The sequence below is a fragment of the Lytechinus pictus genome, chromosome 6 (genome assembly GCF_037042905.1).
Source record: "Lytechinus pictus isolate F3 Inbred chromosome 6, Lp3.0, whole genome shotgun sequence".
Classification (NCBI taxonomy): domain Eukaryota; kingdom Metazoa; phylum Echinodermata; class Echinoidea; order Temnopleuroida; family Toxopneustidae; genus Lytechinus; species Lytechinus pictus.
The window spans coordinates 9,443,344-9,461,631 of NC_087250.1; the positions used below are offsets into that span (position 1 = coordinate 9,443,344).

The 18,288-nt window shown below is 35.2% G+C and overlaps 1 protein-coding gene across 5 annotated transcripts in view; it reads right to left on the bottom strand.

Annotated features, from left to right (window-relative positions):
- Positions 1 to 474: 474 nt before the first annotated feature.
- Positions 475 to 18,288, bottom strand: part of LOC129263400 (sorting nexin-33-like) — a 55,958-nt gene continuing 38,144 nt past the window's right edge. For 3 of the 5 annotated variants that reach the window (XM_064100864.1, XM_064100863.1, XM_064100867.1), the window contains 6 exons: positions 15,987 to 16,090; positions 14,287 to 14,364; positions 13,357 to 13,386; positions 9,964 to 10,130; positions 6,808 to 6,922; positions 475 to 5,137 (listed from right to left, as the gene is read on the bottom strand). In XM_064100864.1, coding sequence (XP_063956934.1) covers positions 4,992 to 5,137; positions 6,808 to 6,922; positions 9,964 to 10,130; positions 13,357 to 13,386; positions 14,287 to 14,364; positions 15,987 to 16,090 — 640 coding nt within the window. In that variant the 3' untranslated portion in view covers positions 475 to 4,991. The remainder of the gene's footprint in view (positions 5,138 to 6,807; positions 6,923 to 9,963; positions 10,131 to 13,356; positions 13,387 to 14,286; positions 14,365 to 15,986; positions 16,091 to 18,288) is intronic. The other 2 variants (XM_064100866.1, XM_064100865.1) reach the window with 1 other exon arrangement.

Here is an 18,288-nt window from a genome sequence, read left to right on the forward strand (position 1 = left end):
ACTTGTTGGTGGTTTTGGGGTGGTAGGTCACATATACTGAAAGCAATACAAACCAAATATACTATTAAATCAGTATTAGAAGAGACACTACTTTAATTAATGCCAGAACAGTCATGAGTGCATTGTCTCTATTCATGTGAAAACAATATTGGGTAATAGCTTGTGTGTGTGTGTCAGCAAATGCTTTGTAATTAGGCTCCCATGTTCTGATTTTTACTTATGTTAGGAAATGAAATTCACCCTAGAATTGATTATAAATAGAAATCTGTATGTATCTTACTTTAGACTTTCGAGTTACAAAAAATATTCATGCAAACAATGATCTGGCCAATGAAATTTCGCTCATTTCATGACAAATGTGCAATATTTCAGGGGAAACCAAAATGAATTTATATTTTGTAGACACTTTTGCGCATTTCATTGACATTGGTAGTGGCCCGGAGCTGGTTAAACGATTTAAATACAAGGTTAACAAAAAAGAAATATTTCATGAAGCTTCAAGAAATAAAGATGTATTTCCTAAATTTCATATAGAAATGTAATTCCCCTTTCAAATTAGCGTCCCACATAGGAGGAAAAAACTAAGACAACATTTGTATCCATTCATTTGGTGTTGGGTGTTAGCATCGTATCAGGTGTTAACAGATAATACAAAGGGAGATTGCTGAATTAACACTTAAAGTCTAACACTTAAAGTCTAACACTGCAGAAGCACATACAGGTTTACCTGTAACATAGGATTTGGTGTTGGGTGTTAAACATAGCACCAGGTGTAACAGACAATACAAAGGGGGCAATTAATGCACTAACACTAACACTCCGAGAAGTAATCTGTCTAAACACTAAAACAACACTGGAAATGAAAACCTATGCCTTTTGTACACATGCTCTAATCTACATAAACAATTAATATATCATGTTAAAGATTTCATTGTAAAAATATAATATCTATATCATTTCAATATTTGAATCACTTTAATAACTTTATGTACTCATACAATTATTTTTTTTCTTCGATAATGAATAATGTAATATAATCCACTCCAACACTGCGTATGCTCATGAATATAGTGGGTTGATTTATAGTTTCTCATCTTTTACCCCTAATTTAACTGGGCTATTTCAGACCAGGGGCCCGTGAACCAAAACTTAGCAATGATCGTAGAGCATTTTTCTACGATTGATTGCATTGACTACAATGTACTATCAATCGTGAAAATCAAGCGTACGATCAATCGCTAACCTTTGTGTTGCAGAACCCTGGATATACAGCGGGGGGGGGGGGGGGTAATTTGACCCTCCCCCTTCAGTTCTCGGCCGCTGATTGTGCGATTGCCATGAAAATTTGCATACACGCTGGGTCTTAACCACTAGACTACGGCGCCCCCAAATGTTTAACATGTTAAACAATCACCCATGTGATCAATACCAAATAAGCTATAATTTTGGTTGTAATGTATACGGATAGGCCTATTCAGCATTAGGTAGATACCCTGAATTGGCTGTATAGATTACAGCTATTATTGGGTTGTGCCCCTTTTTATAAAAACCTTAGTCAAAATACATGTACAGCAATACTGAAGTAATATTACGGAGTGGTATTCTGTGGAGTTTATGAACGGGGATTGACAAGGGCTTAAACTGGTGTGCATTGGCAATATCACAATTTTGCGGTATTGACATACATGAACGGGGTACGAGACAGGAGTTAATGTTAATATGTACATGTATCGATATCTTGTGGTGTTGATGAACAGATGGAAGAATGAAAACAAAAATATATATATCAGGCCTGCAAACATCTGAAAACGGAAAAAAGGCATGAATTTTTCTGCTCGATGTCAGGTGTGTCTCCCTCGTTTATTTTCAATTTTTAAAACCTGTTTCGCATTATTATATTTCAATATTGAGAAATTACAAGTGTTCAAAAACCATATTAATCTTACACTCATACACACATACACACACCAAAACCCCACCACGAATGGGCTGATTTAAATTAATGGAAAAAGGGAGTGCTCCTCTTTTTGGTTGATAAAATATCTCAAAAACGGGGTAACTCCTGGAAAAAAGGAGTACAAGTAGTTGGCAGGCCTGTATATATTTTTTATTTCAACAGTACTTGTCATGTTTACAAGGACCTTATATCAAATTTCTTCCAATCAACAGATAATTCAGACCTTGAAATTAAAATCTTTGATTTATTGGCATGCTCCATAAATATCAACCCTGATATTTGTAAAAGTGGATACCTATCGGGGGAGCTGTTTCACAAAGGGTTAAGTGTGATTTAAGTCACTTTCAAGTGCCAACGTACAAACGGTATCTGGTAATTTAAGTCGTGTTAAAGGGTGATCGATTGCATGGCAGTGCAATCTCGCCAACTAACTCAGGGCATATATCCTGACAATGATCTTTGATATATATGTATGCTGATGTGTATATATATCGCACCTTACGGAGAATTTAAGTTAAATTTTAAGCCACATTTAAGCCTTCAAAGGACAGCCTTTACCAATTAGGTTACTGTATACCACACCAAACTGACAATTCCAGTGTAACGGTTATAAAACACCAATCAGACGATACATTTAATCTACAATTAATTTTTTTATAAGAAAAAAGGTAGTTTGTTTTTGCCTGTAGAAATTTATATCTACAATCGTAGAAAATTGAAAGCTCGTTGATGCCGTAAAAAACCTGAAGTGGAATTGAAATTACTGGTATGAAACCTCCTAGTTCACAAATGAGGCCCGGTTTCCATGAAACATGTCATGATTATAAATTTGTTATACCAGTTCAAAGCTACTGAAATGATTCAATGCGATTGGCTGTTAGTAAATGTGTTATAGAAATTGTACATGGAACCAATTTCACAAAACAGGACAATAACGCTGCAAAGCTCAGCATCATTTTCTAGATTGTGTCAAATATGTGACCTATTACCCGTTAACATAAAGTGCAGCAATGATCGTAGCACATTTTTTTACAACTGATTGAATGGCCTAAAATGAACAATCAATCATAAAAATCAACCGTACAATTAATCGCTAACCTTTGTGTTACGGGTCGCAACCATCCCTAAACCAAACTTAAAGTTGTCGGAGAATGTTCTCTGCAAAAGGCCTAGATACTAATTTGGTATTCATAAAGTAAAAAAATGAGAAAATCAGCTCCTCCGAAATGAGTCATACTTGTTCCGCGGATTACAATTTAATTCTTGAGAATTAAAAATCAATCAAAAATTGAATTCTAGATTGAAATAGAATTAGAATTTAATCTAGAATTGAATGCATTGGAGTGGTTTAAGTACTCTGGTGACTATTACATCATGGCAGTGTTTGGATGTTTCAACAGATTCTTGTGAAATAACAGGGATTTACAGTAAACCAAGATGATGGTCGAGTGGTCTAGTGGTTAGAGCATCTGACTCATGATTACGAGGTTCGTAGTTCAAATCCCCACTCGGCAATTGCCTAAACTTTAACCACAAAAGGACCCGAGAGTAATTACTGTCTATAAGGTCAGCAACTACGGCATGACTAATTAACTTAAAAATAAAATGTTCCTTAAGTAATTTGTTGTACGAGATTGGCGTTAACGTGGTAGAAAGCCGAGAGTAATTACTGTCCATATGGTCAGCAGCTGTAACGGCATGACTGATTGAGTTAGAAATAAAATGTTCCTTACGTAATTTGTTGTACGAGATTGGCCTTAATGTAGTTGAAAGCTGTGCCGCTGAGTTCCTACAGAAGTTACTTACGTAGAAAAATTCATAACCATCACTTTTTTTTTGGGGGGGGGGTAGGGGTTAAATCCTGCCCATGCTTTCACATGGCACCTTCAAATGTTCGGAACGATGGTTCCTCAAAAAACATTTCAAACACTGAAAAGCCATGAATCAGTGATTAAAGAAAACTGAGAAGATAGCGAATCAAGAGCTTAGATTCATCTGGTGAAGTTACTGCGACAGCGCTATCATGAAAATTGTATACAATATCCAGTTGTACTGAAATATATATATATCTTCTCCAATATACTTAAACTAAAAATATCAAATGTCAATTATAATAGTCAATATTTTCAGGCTGCCAGCTTTTCATGAAGCTGGTCATCAAGTTATGCATGTCTTTGTAAAAGCACGAATAATCAGTTTTGCGCAGAGTCATTCATAACTTTACAGATAACTCAAAGAACTGGGGTCCGTTGCAGAAAGAGTTGCGTTTAAACGCAAGTCCAAAAATCAATCGCAAGTCCCTAATGCGCGCTGTTGATTGGTTGAAAATCAAGTTGCGCATGATTTTTAGAGTTGTGATTGACTGCAACTCTTTCTGCAACGGGCCCCTGTCCTGGCATCCTTCTACACAAAGGTTACCATAACGGTAAATGTAGCTTTGCCTTTCATGGAATCCTTGATTTTGATTTGCTGTTTATCGGTGTTACCATGGTAGTTACCATAGAATGGCACACTTACAATAGTAATTTTTTATGCAATGGGGCCCAGATTTCATAACTCTGGGGGGGGGGGGGGAGATTCACAAAGAGTTAAGTATGACTTAAATGCCTAGTTACGTGCGGTATACAAGATATCACCACATTGGTCAGATGATGCCATGAGAATGTGCATTTCTGCGAATCGATCAAGAAGATTGCGCGTTTCATATCGAGTACACGTCGGCATTGAAGCGCGGCTCCGAGTCATACTTAAATCTTTGTGAAACATCCCTCTGGGCTTAATGGCACGGTTCCTCATCTGGTTCTGTCCAAGTTGCACAAGTCAGCCCATCCCTCCATCCTGACCCAATCAGTGCATCCTCTGATGAGTCGTCTGTTTAATGATTGAATGATAGATGAGAAGCATGAAGAGTTAACACCATTGCATGCGAGCGAGCGAGCGAGCGAGTTTCACCACAGACCGAAGCACTCCGGGTCTGGCACTATACATGTACATGTAGTTCATTCTTTTCTTGCGCGAGAGATTTGAGATGGTTTTACCGATCGAGTTCGTCGTACTTTTGAAGCGCCTCTTCGAGCTTGATCGTGAGGCTCTTGTAAAATTTGATTTGTTCCTTTAGGTAGATTTGCATCATCCATTTGAAGTCTTCCACTCGCTCCCGATGAAAGTGGTTTACCTCCGCTGTAGAAAACAAAACAAGAGATACATGTAAATGGTTTAAAGGGGGGAGTGAACTGTGTGTGGTCTCTCATTGACTGTGTGTTCTAAATACATAGTCTTAAAATGTACGTTTTCAGATATCTACTAATATTTCTGAGAATAAATTGACCTATCATTGCATTTGTATAGAGAGAAAATCAATTGTTTTTTAGAGGGAAAGTAATATTTTGCTACTTGGTAACATAATTATTGCGGTATAAATGTATTGAGTAGTTGATTAGCATGTTATCATTCAAGTGGGTCTATATTACTAGACTACACTAGCATTATGGGTCAGGAAACTGGCCAGGTTGAGTAGTTGAGGACTTGCGGTGGCGCTATTGGTTCGTATCTGCTTTAACCCTATCCATGCCAGGGGGGGGGGCCTGGGAGGCCACCCCCCCCCCCCCCCCCCCCCAGCCATATGAACTCTCAAAATACCCCGGCCTAGATAGGGTTAAAGCAGACCTGCCAACCTTCTAAAAAAAAAAAAAAAAGTATTCTTCGAAGGAACAAGATCGACAAAAAAACATGTGAAATGACTCTACTTGAAAACTTGATAATTCACCCTTTTAAACATCTGCTCGTAGACAAGAATTTGTTCTTTTCATGCAACAAGTTACTGGCCTGACAGTGATTTTTACCGGTCTGGGACTGTATTTGTTTTAAGACATGATATTCTTGTGATATCTGACATTTATCGTTATAATCTTGGACCATTTATATACATGTATGTGACAAGGCATCCCAAACCCAACTAATTTTGAGATTTTTATTGAGTCTGAACAAGCACATCCTAAGCTTTAGAATGATACATGATTTGTCAAACTTGATCAACAATATGTCACTCAAATACTTGATTGAATGCAGAGAAAACAATGCAAGAGCTCCAGAAAATAAGGAGAAAACAACGTCTTAAGTTTGTGTTCGCTCAAGCATGACATGTGCACACTGTGCGATTTCAATGAAACTTCCAAGCAGTCCACAAAAACTTGTGTCAAAGAAACTCTTTTATCTTGTTTTCTATAATTCAACTTTACAACTCGAAGGTTTTACAGTATAAAGATGAAGAAAATCTCCTTCAGACAAACTAAGTTTTGAATTTTGGCTTTTTGAAGACCAGTTTACTATTTTGGCTATTAACAAAGAACATTCCCTGGCAACTTATTAGTGGTTTTGGGGTGGTTGGTCAGAAATGGTTTTAAGCATGTCTAAGCATTTGGTAAAGGGTTAGTTAGATGAAATATACAAGTATCATCAAACCTAACAATATTACAAGAGTAGTAGTCATTTTTACCCATTGCTACACAAAATGTTTAAGTAGTCTTAAAAAACGTGAAGAAAATTGGGATGCAGGGGTGTGAGTGGTCACAAATAAAAAGATGTGAAAAAAGCTGAAACTTGTAGAAAAAGGCTGAAATAGAAAGAGCTCCCATACTTTTTGTACAGAGGAAAGACAAAAATACGCTGAAATTAAGCTGAAAATCAAAACGAAAAAAATCTGAAATCAGATAAAAATCTGAACTCTCACACCCCTGGGGATGCTATACCAGGAATATTTTTTGCTGTTCAGGGAGAAAAAAAACTCTACATCATGGGCTGAGCCGTGAAATTTAAAGGTCCCCAATTCCTGTGAATGAGAAATATCTTACCCATCATTGCATAAGAGATGACATCAGCTCGTCGCTTGACGGCCTCGGCTTCCTCAAAATCCATCTTCTGTTCTTCTCGCTGTTTCTGACATTCTTTCACCGTCTGCATCGTGTGCTGTTGCATCAAAAGACATATTTATTTATTCATTTATTCATTCATTCATTCATTCATTCATTCATTCATTCATTCATTCACTCACTCACTCACTCACTCACTCACTCACTCACTCACTCACTCACTCACTCACTCACTCACTCACTCACTCACGTATGTATGTATGTATGTATGTATGTATTCATTCATTCATTCATTCATTCATTCATTCATTCATTCATTCATTTATTCATTTATGTATGTATGTATTTATTTTTTTATTAATTTATTTATTCATTTATTCATTCATTCATTTATTTATTTAATTGTTTATCCTTTCTTTCATTTATTTATTCATTTATTTATTTATCTATTTATTTATTTATTTATTTATTTATTTATTCATGTATTTATTTATTCATTTATTTATTCATTTATATCTTTATAATTATTTATTCATTCATTCATTTATTGATTGATTTAGTTTAATTTCAACAGGGTAGCCCCATCAGTAATTCAAATAACGTTTTACATGGGGACCCCGCATAACATAAAAACACATAGAATTACAAACATTTCTACACAAAATAAACAGAAGATAGTAAAAGTAACATAAACAAATTAAGTCAATTGCAATCACTGCTAGTCAAAATTTTGAGAAAAAAAAATCATTGCATCTAGAAAATAATGTGTTAACATAAAGAAAATCACAATGAATACTTAAAAAAAAAGGAAAATCATGATAAACATTAGGTGGTATAAGTTGGTCTGAAAATGAGTGTAGAGAAGGCCAAATCCTCTTTTTTTAGAAAGTAGTTATGAAAAACGGTGGAAGCGCCGTGGTGTAGCGGTTCTGACTCTCGCCTTGTAATCAGAGGGTCGTGTGTTCGAATCCCACCATGGCCTAGCGTCCTATGGCAAGGCGTCAATCCACAATTTGCCACTCTCCACCCAGGTGTTAAATGGGTACCCGGTAGGATGCGAAAGCCTATGTAGTATGCCTAGCAATTGAGTCTTAAACTCTTGTTGGAATGCTCCCCAGGGAGTGGAGAAGGTGCATACATTGTATGCGGGCATGCAAGGATCCGATGACCGGGGTAATAATATATCTGTAAAGCGCTTAGAGACGTCGTTCCGATGTGTTAAGCGCTATATAAATGCGGAATATTATTAAAAACGTACAAAATAAATAAACCGAGTACCAGAAGAAACTGATCAAACCTTTACAAGGGCACTGCACAAAGGAGACTGGGTCATAATGAACAGTAACTTAAAGGTAAATTCCAGTTGTGGTAACGATCTCAAAATGACTTTTTACAGAATCTCATATAATGACCACCCAAGTGTCTGTTTGTATGAATAAAAAATATGTGCCAAAGGATTCTGGAAGAAATTGTGTAATTGCTGAGAAATAAGCAAAATAAGCGCGGATTCGGTCACTTCCGTCGGGTCTTTATTCCAGCAATAATAATACACTGTCCCGCGTGTGCCTATCTGTGTTGGCGATCTTCAGTGTGATCGTATTTCAGCTTAGATTTTATGATTTCACAGAGTTCAGTTTATGTAATTGTACCAGATCTAGATCCACGATGATATAGTCATACTTAACCTTGGTTTTACAGACTTTCTCACGAAATTAGTGTTTTACTGCAACTACTTTCATTTAGCTTTAACACAGGCTACCTTCAATAATCTTTACTAAGCACATGACAATCATTAAAGGAGAAAGAAACCCTTGAAACCAGCTGAATCCATATCAAAGAGAAAAATCAAAGAAACATATTGTTGAAAGTTTGAGGAAGATTGAATGAATAATAAGAAAGTTATGAGCATTTGAATATTGAGATCACTAATGCCATTTAGATCCTCCCATTGGCAACGCGACCAAGATCTGTGATGTCACACATGTAAAACTCCCTCATTACTTTAGTACTTATTTCACTTATATTCTCACTTTTATAGAGTCTATCGCAAGTTGAGGTGTTCTCTTTATGAGAGGACAAGTACAGAGGTTTCACAACATGATATCATTGATGAATCGTTTGTCATATGATTAGAATGAGCAAAAAGAGATATTTTGGGGTATATCTTCAGTGTCCAAAAGGGGAGAGTTGTTCATCGGTGACATCATAGATCTTGGTCGCATTGCCAATGGGAGGATCTCCATAGCATTAGTGATCTCGACATTCAAATGCTCATAACTCTTCTATTGCTAGTCCTATTTTACTCAAACTTTTGTTGATCTCATTCTTTGATTTTTCTGCTTTCACAAAATCTAACTTGCTCCAAGAGTTTCATTCTCCTTTAAGAGATTGGTTCAATCACAGAGAGGCTATAAACCCTCACGTCAATTAATTTCCGATTCCAAAGTCACCAAATAACCATAGAAAGACCAATGAAAATGGCCAAATTGGAAGCAAATGTTATTTCTAATTTTGACAAAATATTAAAAATTCAAACCTTGTGAAAGTGTATCATGTCGGGAAAGCATGACATCATTCCGCCGTATTCCTTCAAGAAATCTTTAGAGAGGCTATAACCCCTCACGTCAATTAATTTCCGAATCCAAGGTCACCAAATAACCATAGAAAGACCAATAAAAATGGCCAAATTGGAGCTCAATGTTATTTCTAATTTTGACAAAATATTAAAAATTCAAACCTTGTGAAAGTGTATCATGTCGGGAAAGCACGACATCATTCCGTCGTATTCCTTCAAGAAATCTTTAGAGAGGCTATAACCCCTCACGTCAATTAATTTCCGAATCCAAGGTCACCAAATAACCATAGAAAGACCAATGAAAATGGCCAAATTGGAGCTCAATGTTATTTCTAATTTTGACAAAATATTAAAAATTCAAACCTTGTGAAAGTGTATCATGTCGGGAAAGCACGACATCATTCCGTCGTATTCCTTCAAGAAATCTTCAGAGAGGCTATAACCCCTCACGTCAATTAATTTCCGAATCCAAAGTCACCAAATTACCATAGAAAGACCAGTGAAAATGGCCAAATTGGAAGCAATGTTATTTCTAATTTTGACAAAATATTACAAATTCAAACCTTGTGAAAGTGTATCATGTCGGGAAAGCACGACATCATTCCGCCGTATTCCTTCAAGAAATCCTCAAACGGATGCAGGTCGTACTTCGGTTGCTCGTAGAACAGCTGTCCGATCTCCTCATACGTCTTTCCGGTGAAGTTGAGCGCTTCCGTCAGTTGAACTGATCCTAAAAATGAAAATGTGGAAGTACATGTAGTTTGGGGCAATGAGAAGCAGTAATAGGAAAAAGAATATCTGGCCAGTTTTGTTTAATCAACTTAATACACAGAGAAAAACAAATTGGTTGGGGCAAAAAAAGAAGGTACAAATGGCAGCATTTTGCATTGATTCAGAAGCGGCAATGGAAAAAAAAGACATCTTGCAATAATTGTTTCCTCAATTTTCTTCACCAGTTGGCAATGTTGCCAATGTGGCATACTAGTTTAATACTTGCTTTTTTGTTATTTTCGTTATTTTGCAGTATCAATGTGCAACATTTTTCAGAGGTATGCATATACATGTACATGTACATATTCCTATGCACAGAAAACTAGCTTTGAGAAAGAAAAAAAAATTGACGTGTCCAAAGGACACAGATGCCCCCGCGTAACGCGATCAGAAATTCATTCAATATGATTGAACTTAATATCGTGCAGAAACCAATATCCGGACTTCGTCTGCGGGGGCATAAAGAGGTTGAAATAGCAGGATATTTTTATTAGTTTAGAAAAAGAAAAATGCCTTCATGATTTGAAGGAATAAACTTTAGCCAATCCTTCATTTTGATTGGATAGCAATATCTTAAACTTGCAAAGGAGAAGTCTCTTTAATGGGGGCTATATATTTCAAATCTTAACACAAGATGGCGCTATTCAACTAATCAATGGTGGAGGATATCTATAGCTTCTGGCCAATCCAGTTACGTTTATGGCAAACAAAATGGGGCAAAACAACCCACGTTTGCGCCAGATTTTAGTATATTGCAATGTGTCAGTCCATTTTGGTATTTTTTCTTGTATGGTTAAACCGATTTTGTTAGTGGATAACAACATCATATTTCCTGTGTCTGGTAAGAGCAGAGCAGAAATTCAATGTAATCAGACCTGCCAACCTCTGGGAATGAAAAACTGTATTCTGTGATAAAAAAAACTGTATTTTTCCCAAAAAAAGTGTATTTCTTAATAAAATGCTTGGCGCACTCGCTCATCGCGGCGCTAAAGCTGCATGCAAGCTAAAATGCGCACTGCTCTTGCAGATGAAACAAAAAACATTAAAACATGTGTATATCTTCACCCTGGTTTTAACAAAATGATTTTTTTTTTTAAAGTTACCTTAAATCACATTGATCTAATAACCATATTTGTGTACGTTTTATGAAATAGAGACATATAGAGATTATTTTTCTCAATAAATTACGATTGATTAAAAAATAAATAAATAAATAAAAATATATATATTTTTTTTTTTCAAAAAAACTTATTTTTCAAAGAAAAAACGTACTGCCGTATTTTCGTTGCAAAAACGTACTAAATACGGCTAAAACGTACTCGTTGGCAGGTCTGTGTAATGTTATTACTTTACTATGCTGTGACCAAGTTGGCAAACTGTCTAAGTATACAGTGCATCTCAATAAAAAAAATAAAAAAAACTGTTGAAATACATGTAGCTGCCAACAAAATAAAATATATTACTAAGTGGGTGGGGGAGGAGGCTTAATATATACTGAAAGCCGATAAACCTTTTAGTCTCATTTGAAAGTTAAGTTTCTTACATGTACCTTTCCATGTAGTATACATGTAGAGTAAAATCCTTCTCCCATCCCAATAGTGATATGCGTGTGTGTGTGTATATATTTTATCTATTTGGCAGCCATTTCAAAGGTTCATATTTTTTTAAACACACTGTACCTGAATGGTGTTGTGCTACTGTATGTGTTAGGTCATTAGGTAGAACTTTGCAATGGTATAACAAAGGTTCTGAATTGATTAAGATCTTGGTTGTGTGAGATTCTACAGACCTACATACCCTGGCCCATGTGTATTTGGTCAGTTCCATGACATTTGCTCTGGCGACAATTGCTGCGATGGAAAATCTGAATTTTAAAGCCAAACATAAAATCTAACCTTCTGAACCAAAAACTCTAATAGAATCCTAACTTTAACCCTATGCCCTCTGAGATGTTATGACCATAGCAAATGTCGCAGGAGCAAATGTCGTGTCACCGTTGGGCCATGCGTCCAGCAACTTATTGCACACAATAAAAAAAGTTGTCCATCGATTTCAAACCTTGATTACGAATTTAACTGACTGAGAAATATCCAAATAAAACAAAACAAAAATTAGAAAATCATAAGTATAAAAAATCAAGCTTAGACAAAGATAGAAGAAATTATTGCACCCAAAAAATAAATGTAAACACCAGAAAAAAATGAAATGATGATGAATTAAAGAGCATAAAACTTAATACACAAGCCATGGTAGGTGTTCACATGAAACAAAGTAGAAATGAATAAACATGAGAAGTAAAATTCCAAAACCATTTAAGGAAAAAATAAAGAAAATTTTCAAAAACTAGAAATACAAAAATGACAATATGAAAAGGGCAATTTCAGTAAAGATTAGTCACACAGATGAGGAGATGCTAAGTACAAATATAGCACCTAAAAAAACTGTTCTTCTTAAATCATTGTTCAGACCTAGGTTAAAGACCCCCCCCCCCCCCCCCCCCATTTTAATGTTGCTACTTTAACTGGGGAAAATATTTGTTATACAATTCTTTAAAAGTTCTATAATAAAATGAATCAAGTGTTTTAGATGATGCTGCCTAGTACATGTTCATACTGTAAGCAAGAATGATACAATTATTGCAAGAATTGAGACAATTAAAAACTATGGCAATTTATATCCCCCAACTTATTGTTATTTGAATAAAGACATGAAAACAAAAAAGCAATCAGGCATTGGCATACATGATTTCAACTCTTTAGATATCTATTAGACAGATTTGTGGAAAACATATACTTATTTTCAAATTAAAATGTTCAAATAATGTACATACAGTATTTTCATCACCTGATTGCTTGATTTATCATACGAGAAAATAATGAAAAGGGGGACAGATGATGAATTCAGTGAATATAATTCCAATTATATGAATGTGGATATTCATGAGTGTTTTAAAGAAATGATAAGTCAGTTTATAGTGCTCGCTTGACAAAATGTATTTTCAATTATAGGCATGATTGTTGATAGGTGACCATATTCCCACCCAAAGTGATTAGATGAACAAATATAATGAAATTATAAGAGGAAGAAATTTGCAAATGAAGAGGGATGGAAACAGAAGTGACAAAATCAAATGCAGAAATGAATAAAAAAACAAACTGAAAATAAAAGCTTGGATATTTCTCTACCTTGTGGCGGATCATCAGTTCCTTGAGGGTCTGTGAAAACGGGGCATTACCGTATAAGGGAAGGGGGAGGAGACAAAGACGGTTATTACATCATGCATATTCAAATCGTTCACAAAATAATACCTTGTGGTTCTGTGAAAACAGGATATTACCATGTATTGGAGGGGGGAACAGAAAAAGATAATTATTACATCATGCATATTTATTTCATTCACAAATAATATTCATCCAGGAAAGTGGTTGCAGTTCACATGTGAAGTATTACCACCACCATCATCATCACAATAATAAGGAACATCATCACTGTTGCTAGCATCATCATCATCATCATCATCACCATCATCATCAACATCATCATCATCAATGTCATCATCACCATCATCATCATCAATGTCATCATCATCATCAGCAGCAGCAGTAAAGAAAGACATTGAAATCATGCAAGAACTCTTTTTTTCTTATAAAAAACATACTTCTATCATTTTACATGCCATAATAATGTATATAAATTCATTGAGTTCATATAAAAGTGTAGACATCAAATCATCTCTATCATAAAATGGAAAGGAAACTTAGTGGCGCTTTTTATCAAAATTCTAGTTGGCATCTCTGTATTGTCATCATAATCAAATTTAAGTAAATGACTAACAACTGTTCATGCTTTTTCACATGCAAAGTGCGAATGCAGACAATTCTCTATATACATGTATTACTATAATACTTCCACCCAAAAAAATTATAATATAGTACGCATATATTTGAAATTTTATTTTTACATTCTCGACCATGCCACAATGAGTATCTTACTAATCTGTCGTTTGAATCAACAACGCAAAAAGAAAGAAAGTTGAAAAGACTCAAAGAATATAAGAGGACATACAGAGATGCAAGCCTGAAAATTTGATACAGATACTGATAAGGAAAACTCACTCGGCCTGTTATCGAGGTTAAAGGTCGTTGCTAACTCTGTGAAGGAATTGCCGATTTTCTGGTATTCTCTCTTGAAAGCTGTGAATTGAAAAAAAAATTGGTAAAGCCTTATCTTCAGTTGATAGGTATCGATACATAGGCCTGTATTCTGAAGTCGGGTTTAACTTAAACTCAGGTTTAAAGTTGTGGTTTAAGTATGAATAGCCAATTGTTACAAAAATCACTAACAGTAGAGATATCATATTTCAGCTTGTTTGGGTCTCAAATCATTCGTAATTTTCTAGGAAGTATAAATAGATGATTGTCTTCACCATCGATGAATCAGGAAAGAGCAAAGTAAACATAAGATACATACAATGTAATTATAATTTTGACACTTTTGGCTTCCCATAACTTTAGCAGAGTTAGACCATGGTCTAAGTTAAACCTGACTTCAGAATACGGGCCATAATGTCATAGAATAACCCGATTGTACTTCTGGTTATGTCTGCTTCATACAAGATTGTAAACTATTTAACCTTTTTTTTAGGTCACAGTTCCATACATGACTATTGGTGTCTAGTACATTGTGTGTTACCTTTGGAAGAATTGATACAAATTTGTTATCATCATTATGCCAATTTCATTGCTTTTTATAGCAAATACTACTTCCTAGGTTCATACTGTACAAACAGTCTTTGACAATTTTATTGGGATGTTATTCAAATGTACAAGTTCCAGAATTGAATATTATCTTTAAAGATTTATACCAGTTCTGGTAACAATTTCAAAATTAGTTCATACAGAATCCAATAAGATGTTGGTTTGTATAAATAAAAGATATTTGCCAAAAATGATTCTGGAAGAAAATTGCTTAATTGCTGAGAAATTAGCGAAATAAGCATGGCATTTCACCAAATTGTCAAGTCTTTTTCCATGCAATACTAATACACTGTTCCATGTGTAGGCGATCTCCAGTGTTATTATTTTTTAAGCTTAGATTTTATGATTTTACTAAGTTCATTTAGTTCATTCAACGAGGCGTTAGCCGAATTGAATAGAGCGTCTCTCTTTCACCGACTGAGAGATCTCGCACCATTGCACAAATATGAATATTCGCTATTTGTGTTGTACAACGCCTCAGAATCTAGCGAAAATATGAACAAACAAAGAGTTTTTCCCTGCAGAAATCTATGAAAAGGGAGCAAAAATATTGAAAGCGAAAAGCAAAATCCCACAAACGCACGTGACCTTGGGCAGTATTGCGCATTAAGCCAGCGGGCTATACGCGTATTGCACCTTCATTTTTACAGAGCTGAGCGCAAAGAATTAAATCGTATTGTGACTCAAAGCCTTGCAACGGTACATTTTGGACGGTACGTCATGTGTGCAACGGTACGAATGTTTGACATTCAGTCTCCCATTTGCTCGCGTACAAACCGGATCTGGATTTTTGGACGATATAGTGACAATAAACCTAGGTTTTACAGACTTTCTCCAGAAATCAGTCACTGGCGGATCCAGGGGGGAGGGGGCACCCCCCCCCCCCTTTGAAAGTGAAGACCTTTTTTTTTTCAATTTATTTATTTTCTTTTTTTGCTTGTCAAATTTTCCTTGGAAAAATGTGCCCCCCCCCCCTTTTGGAAAATCCTGGATCCGCCCCTGAAATCAGTGTTTACTGCCGCTGCTTTTTTTAATGTGTAACTAAGCTTGTGACTCACGTCCTAAATGTTTCTTGCTGTAGTCATGTATAACTTGTGATATCTGTGCCACACTGGTGTCGAAGCTCTTGGTAAACCGTGTGAATGTGTCATGCTGCCTCTCACTTTTGGAAGAAGAAAAAGAAAAGAAAATTAAACGCAAGTTAACTTGTAGCCTTTAAATAGAAGGTTCCATGACATTTGCTCCGGCGACAATTGCTCTGATGGAAAATCTGCATTTTAAGCCAAACAGAAAACCTAATCCCCAAAACTAAATTTCCTTATCTTTACAATATTCAGAACCCAAAACTCTCTTACAATCCTAACTCTAACACTATGCCCTCTGAGATATCAAGACCGGAGCAAATATCTCATAGATCAGGAGCATATGTCATGTCACCTAATACATGTAGATAGAAAGGCCCTTATATAAATAGTCATCATCACAATATCAATGGTTGCAATAACATCGTTAAACACGTTAAACAACGTTTGATACATCGTGAGACAACTGGTTATATCTTCTACTCAATCGTTAAACATATTAACACATAAAAAGAAGAGAAATGAGAAGTAGTCATAGGGGGTGGTGATCAATAAACTTTCAAAGATAAATACCAGGGGGTGTTTCACAAAGATTGAAGTATGACTTTAGAGTCACACTTAAATGACGACGCATACATGATATGCAACGTGCAATCTTATTGATTAATACGCAGTAGTGCGCGTCCTTTTCGCACGATCTGACCAATGCGGCCATGCCTTTTATACCGCGTGCAACTAGACATTTAAGTGCGACTCTAAGACATTCAAGTGCGAATCTAAGTTATCTTTGTGAAACTCCCCCCAGTTGTCATAAGGATCCAATCAAATTACTACCCAGGTGTTTGTATATTTCCTTATTAAAAATATGTGCTAAATGGCTTTGGAAGAAAATGTGTAATTGCTGAGAAATGAGCAAAGTAAGCACAGAATTCATCAAAATGTTGGGTCTTTTTCCAAGCAATATTAGCCTATGACTGGTTGTTCATGTCATATTAGACCTGTTATTCGTTCATTCATTCATTCATTTGTTCATTCACTCATTCATCCACTCATTCATTCATTTATTAATCCATTCATTCACTCATTCAATCATTCATTCACTCATTCATTTATTCATTCATTCATTCATTCATTCATTCATTTATTCATTCATTCATTCAATCATTCATTTATTCATTCATTCATTCATACAATCATTCATTCAATCATTCATTCACTCATTCATTTACTCATTCATTCATTCATTCATTCATTCATCCATTCATTCATTCAATCATTCATTTATTCATTCAATCATTCATTCAATCATTCATTCACTCATTCATTTACTCATTCATTCATTCATTCATTCATCCATTCATTCATTCAATCATTCATTCATTCATTCAATCATTCATTCAATCATTCATTCAATCATTCATTCACTCATTCATTTACTCATCCATTCATTCATTCATTCATTCATTCATTCATTCATTCATTCAATCATTCAATCATTCATTTATTCATTCATTCATTTATTTATTCATTCATTCAATCATTAATTTATTCATTCATTCATTCATTCATTTATTCATTTATTCATTCATTCAATCATTCATTCACTCATTCAATCATTCATTCATTTATTCATTCATTCATTCATTCAATCATTCATTTATTCATTCATTCATTTATTTATTCATTCATTCATTCAATCATTCATTTATTCATTCATTCATTTATTTATTCATTCATTCATTCAATCATTAATTTATTCATTCATTCAATCATTCATTTATTCATTCATTCATTCAATCATTCGTTCGTTGATTCGTTTGTTCAGTCACTCAGTCACTCAGTCACTCATTCATTCATTCATCCATTTATCCATCCATCCATCCATCCATTCATTCATTTGCATGTATTTTACCATCACTCACTTGGGAGAGTGAGTGATTGGACAATTTTATCCAATCAGAGAGCCAGAATCGTTTTGGAGACCCCCCCCCCCTCACTGAAGGGGTTGCACATCCACTTGGGTGGATGAACGACCATTCACAAGTGTCCTTAAAACAACCACTTCTACACAGTCCCACTTATGCTTTTCTGTGTAAGTAATCTTCAGATTTATTGTTTTTTAGCTAAGATATCATGATTTAACAAAGGTACTGTAAGTTTACGTTAATGTGCTAGATCTACGATAACAACTTATCTTGATTTTAAAGACTTACTCATGAAGTAATTTATCTTTGAATGAACATTGATTTGAGGTCATTGGATTTCATAAAAACTTTTT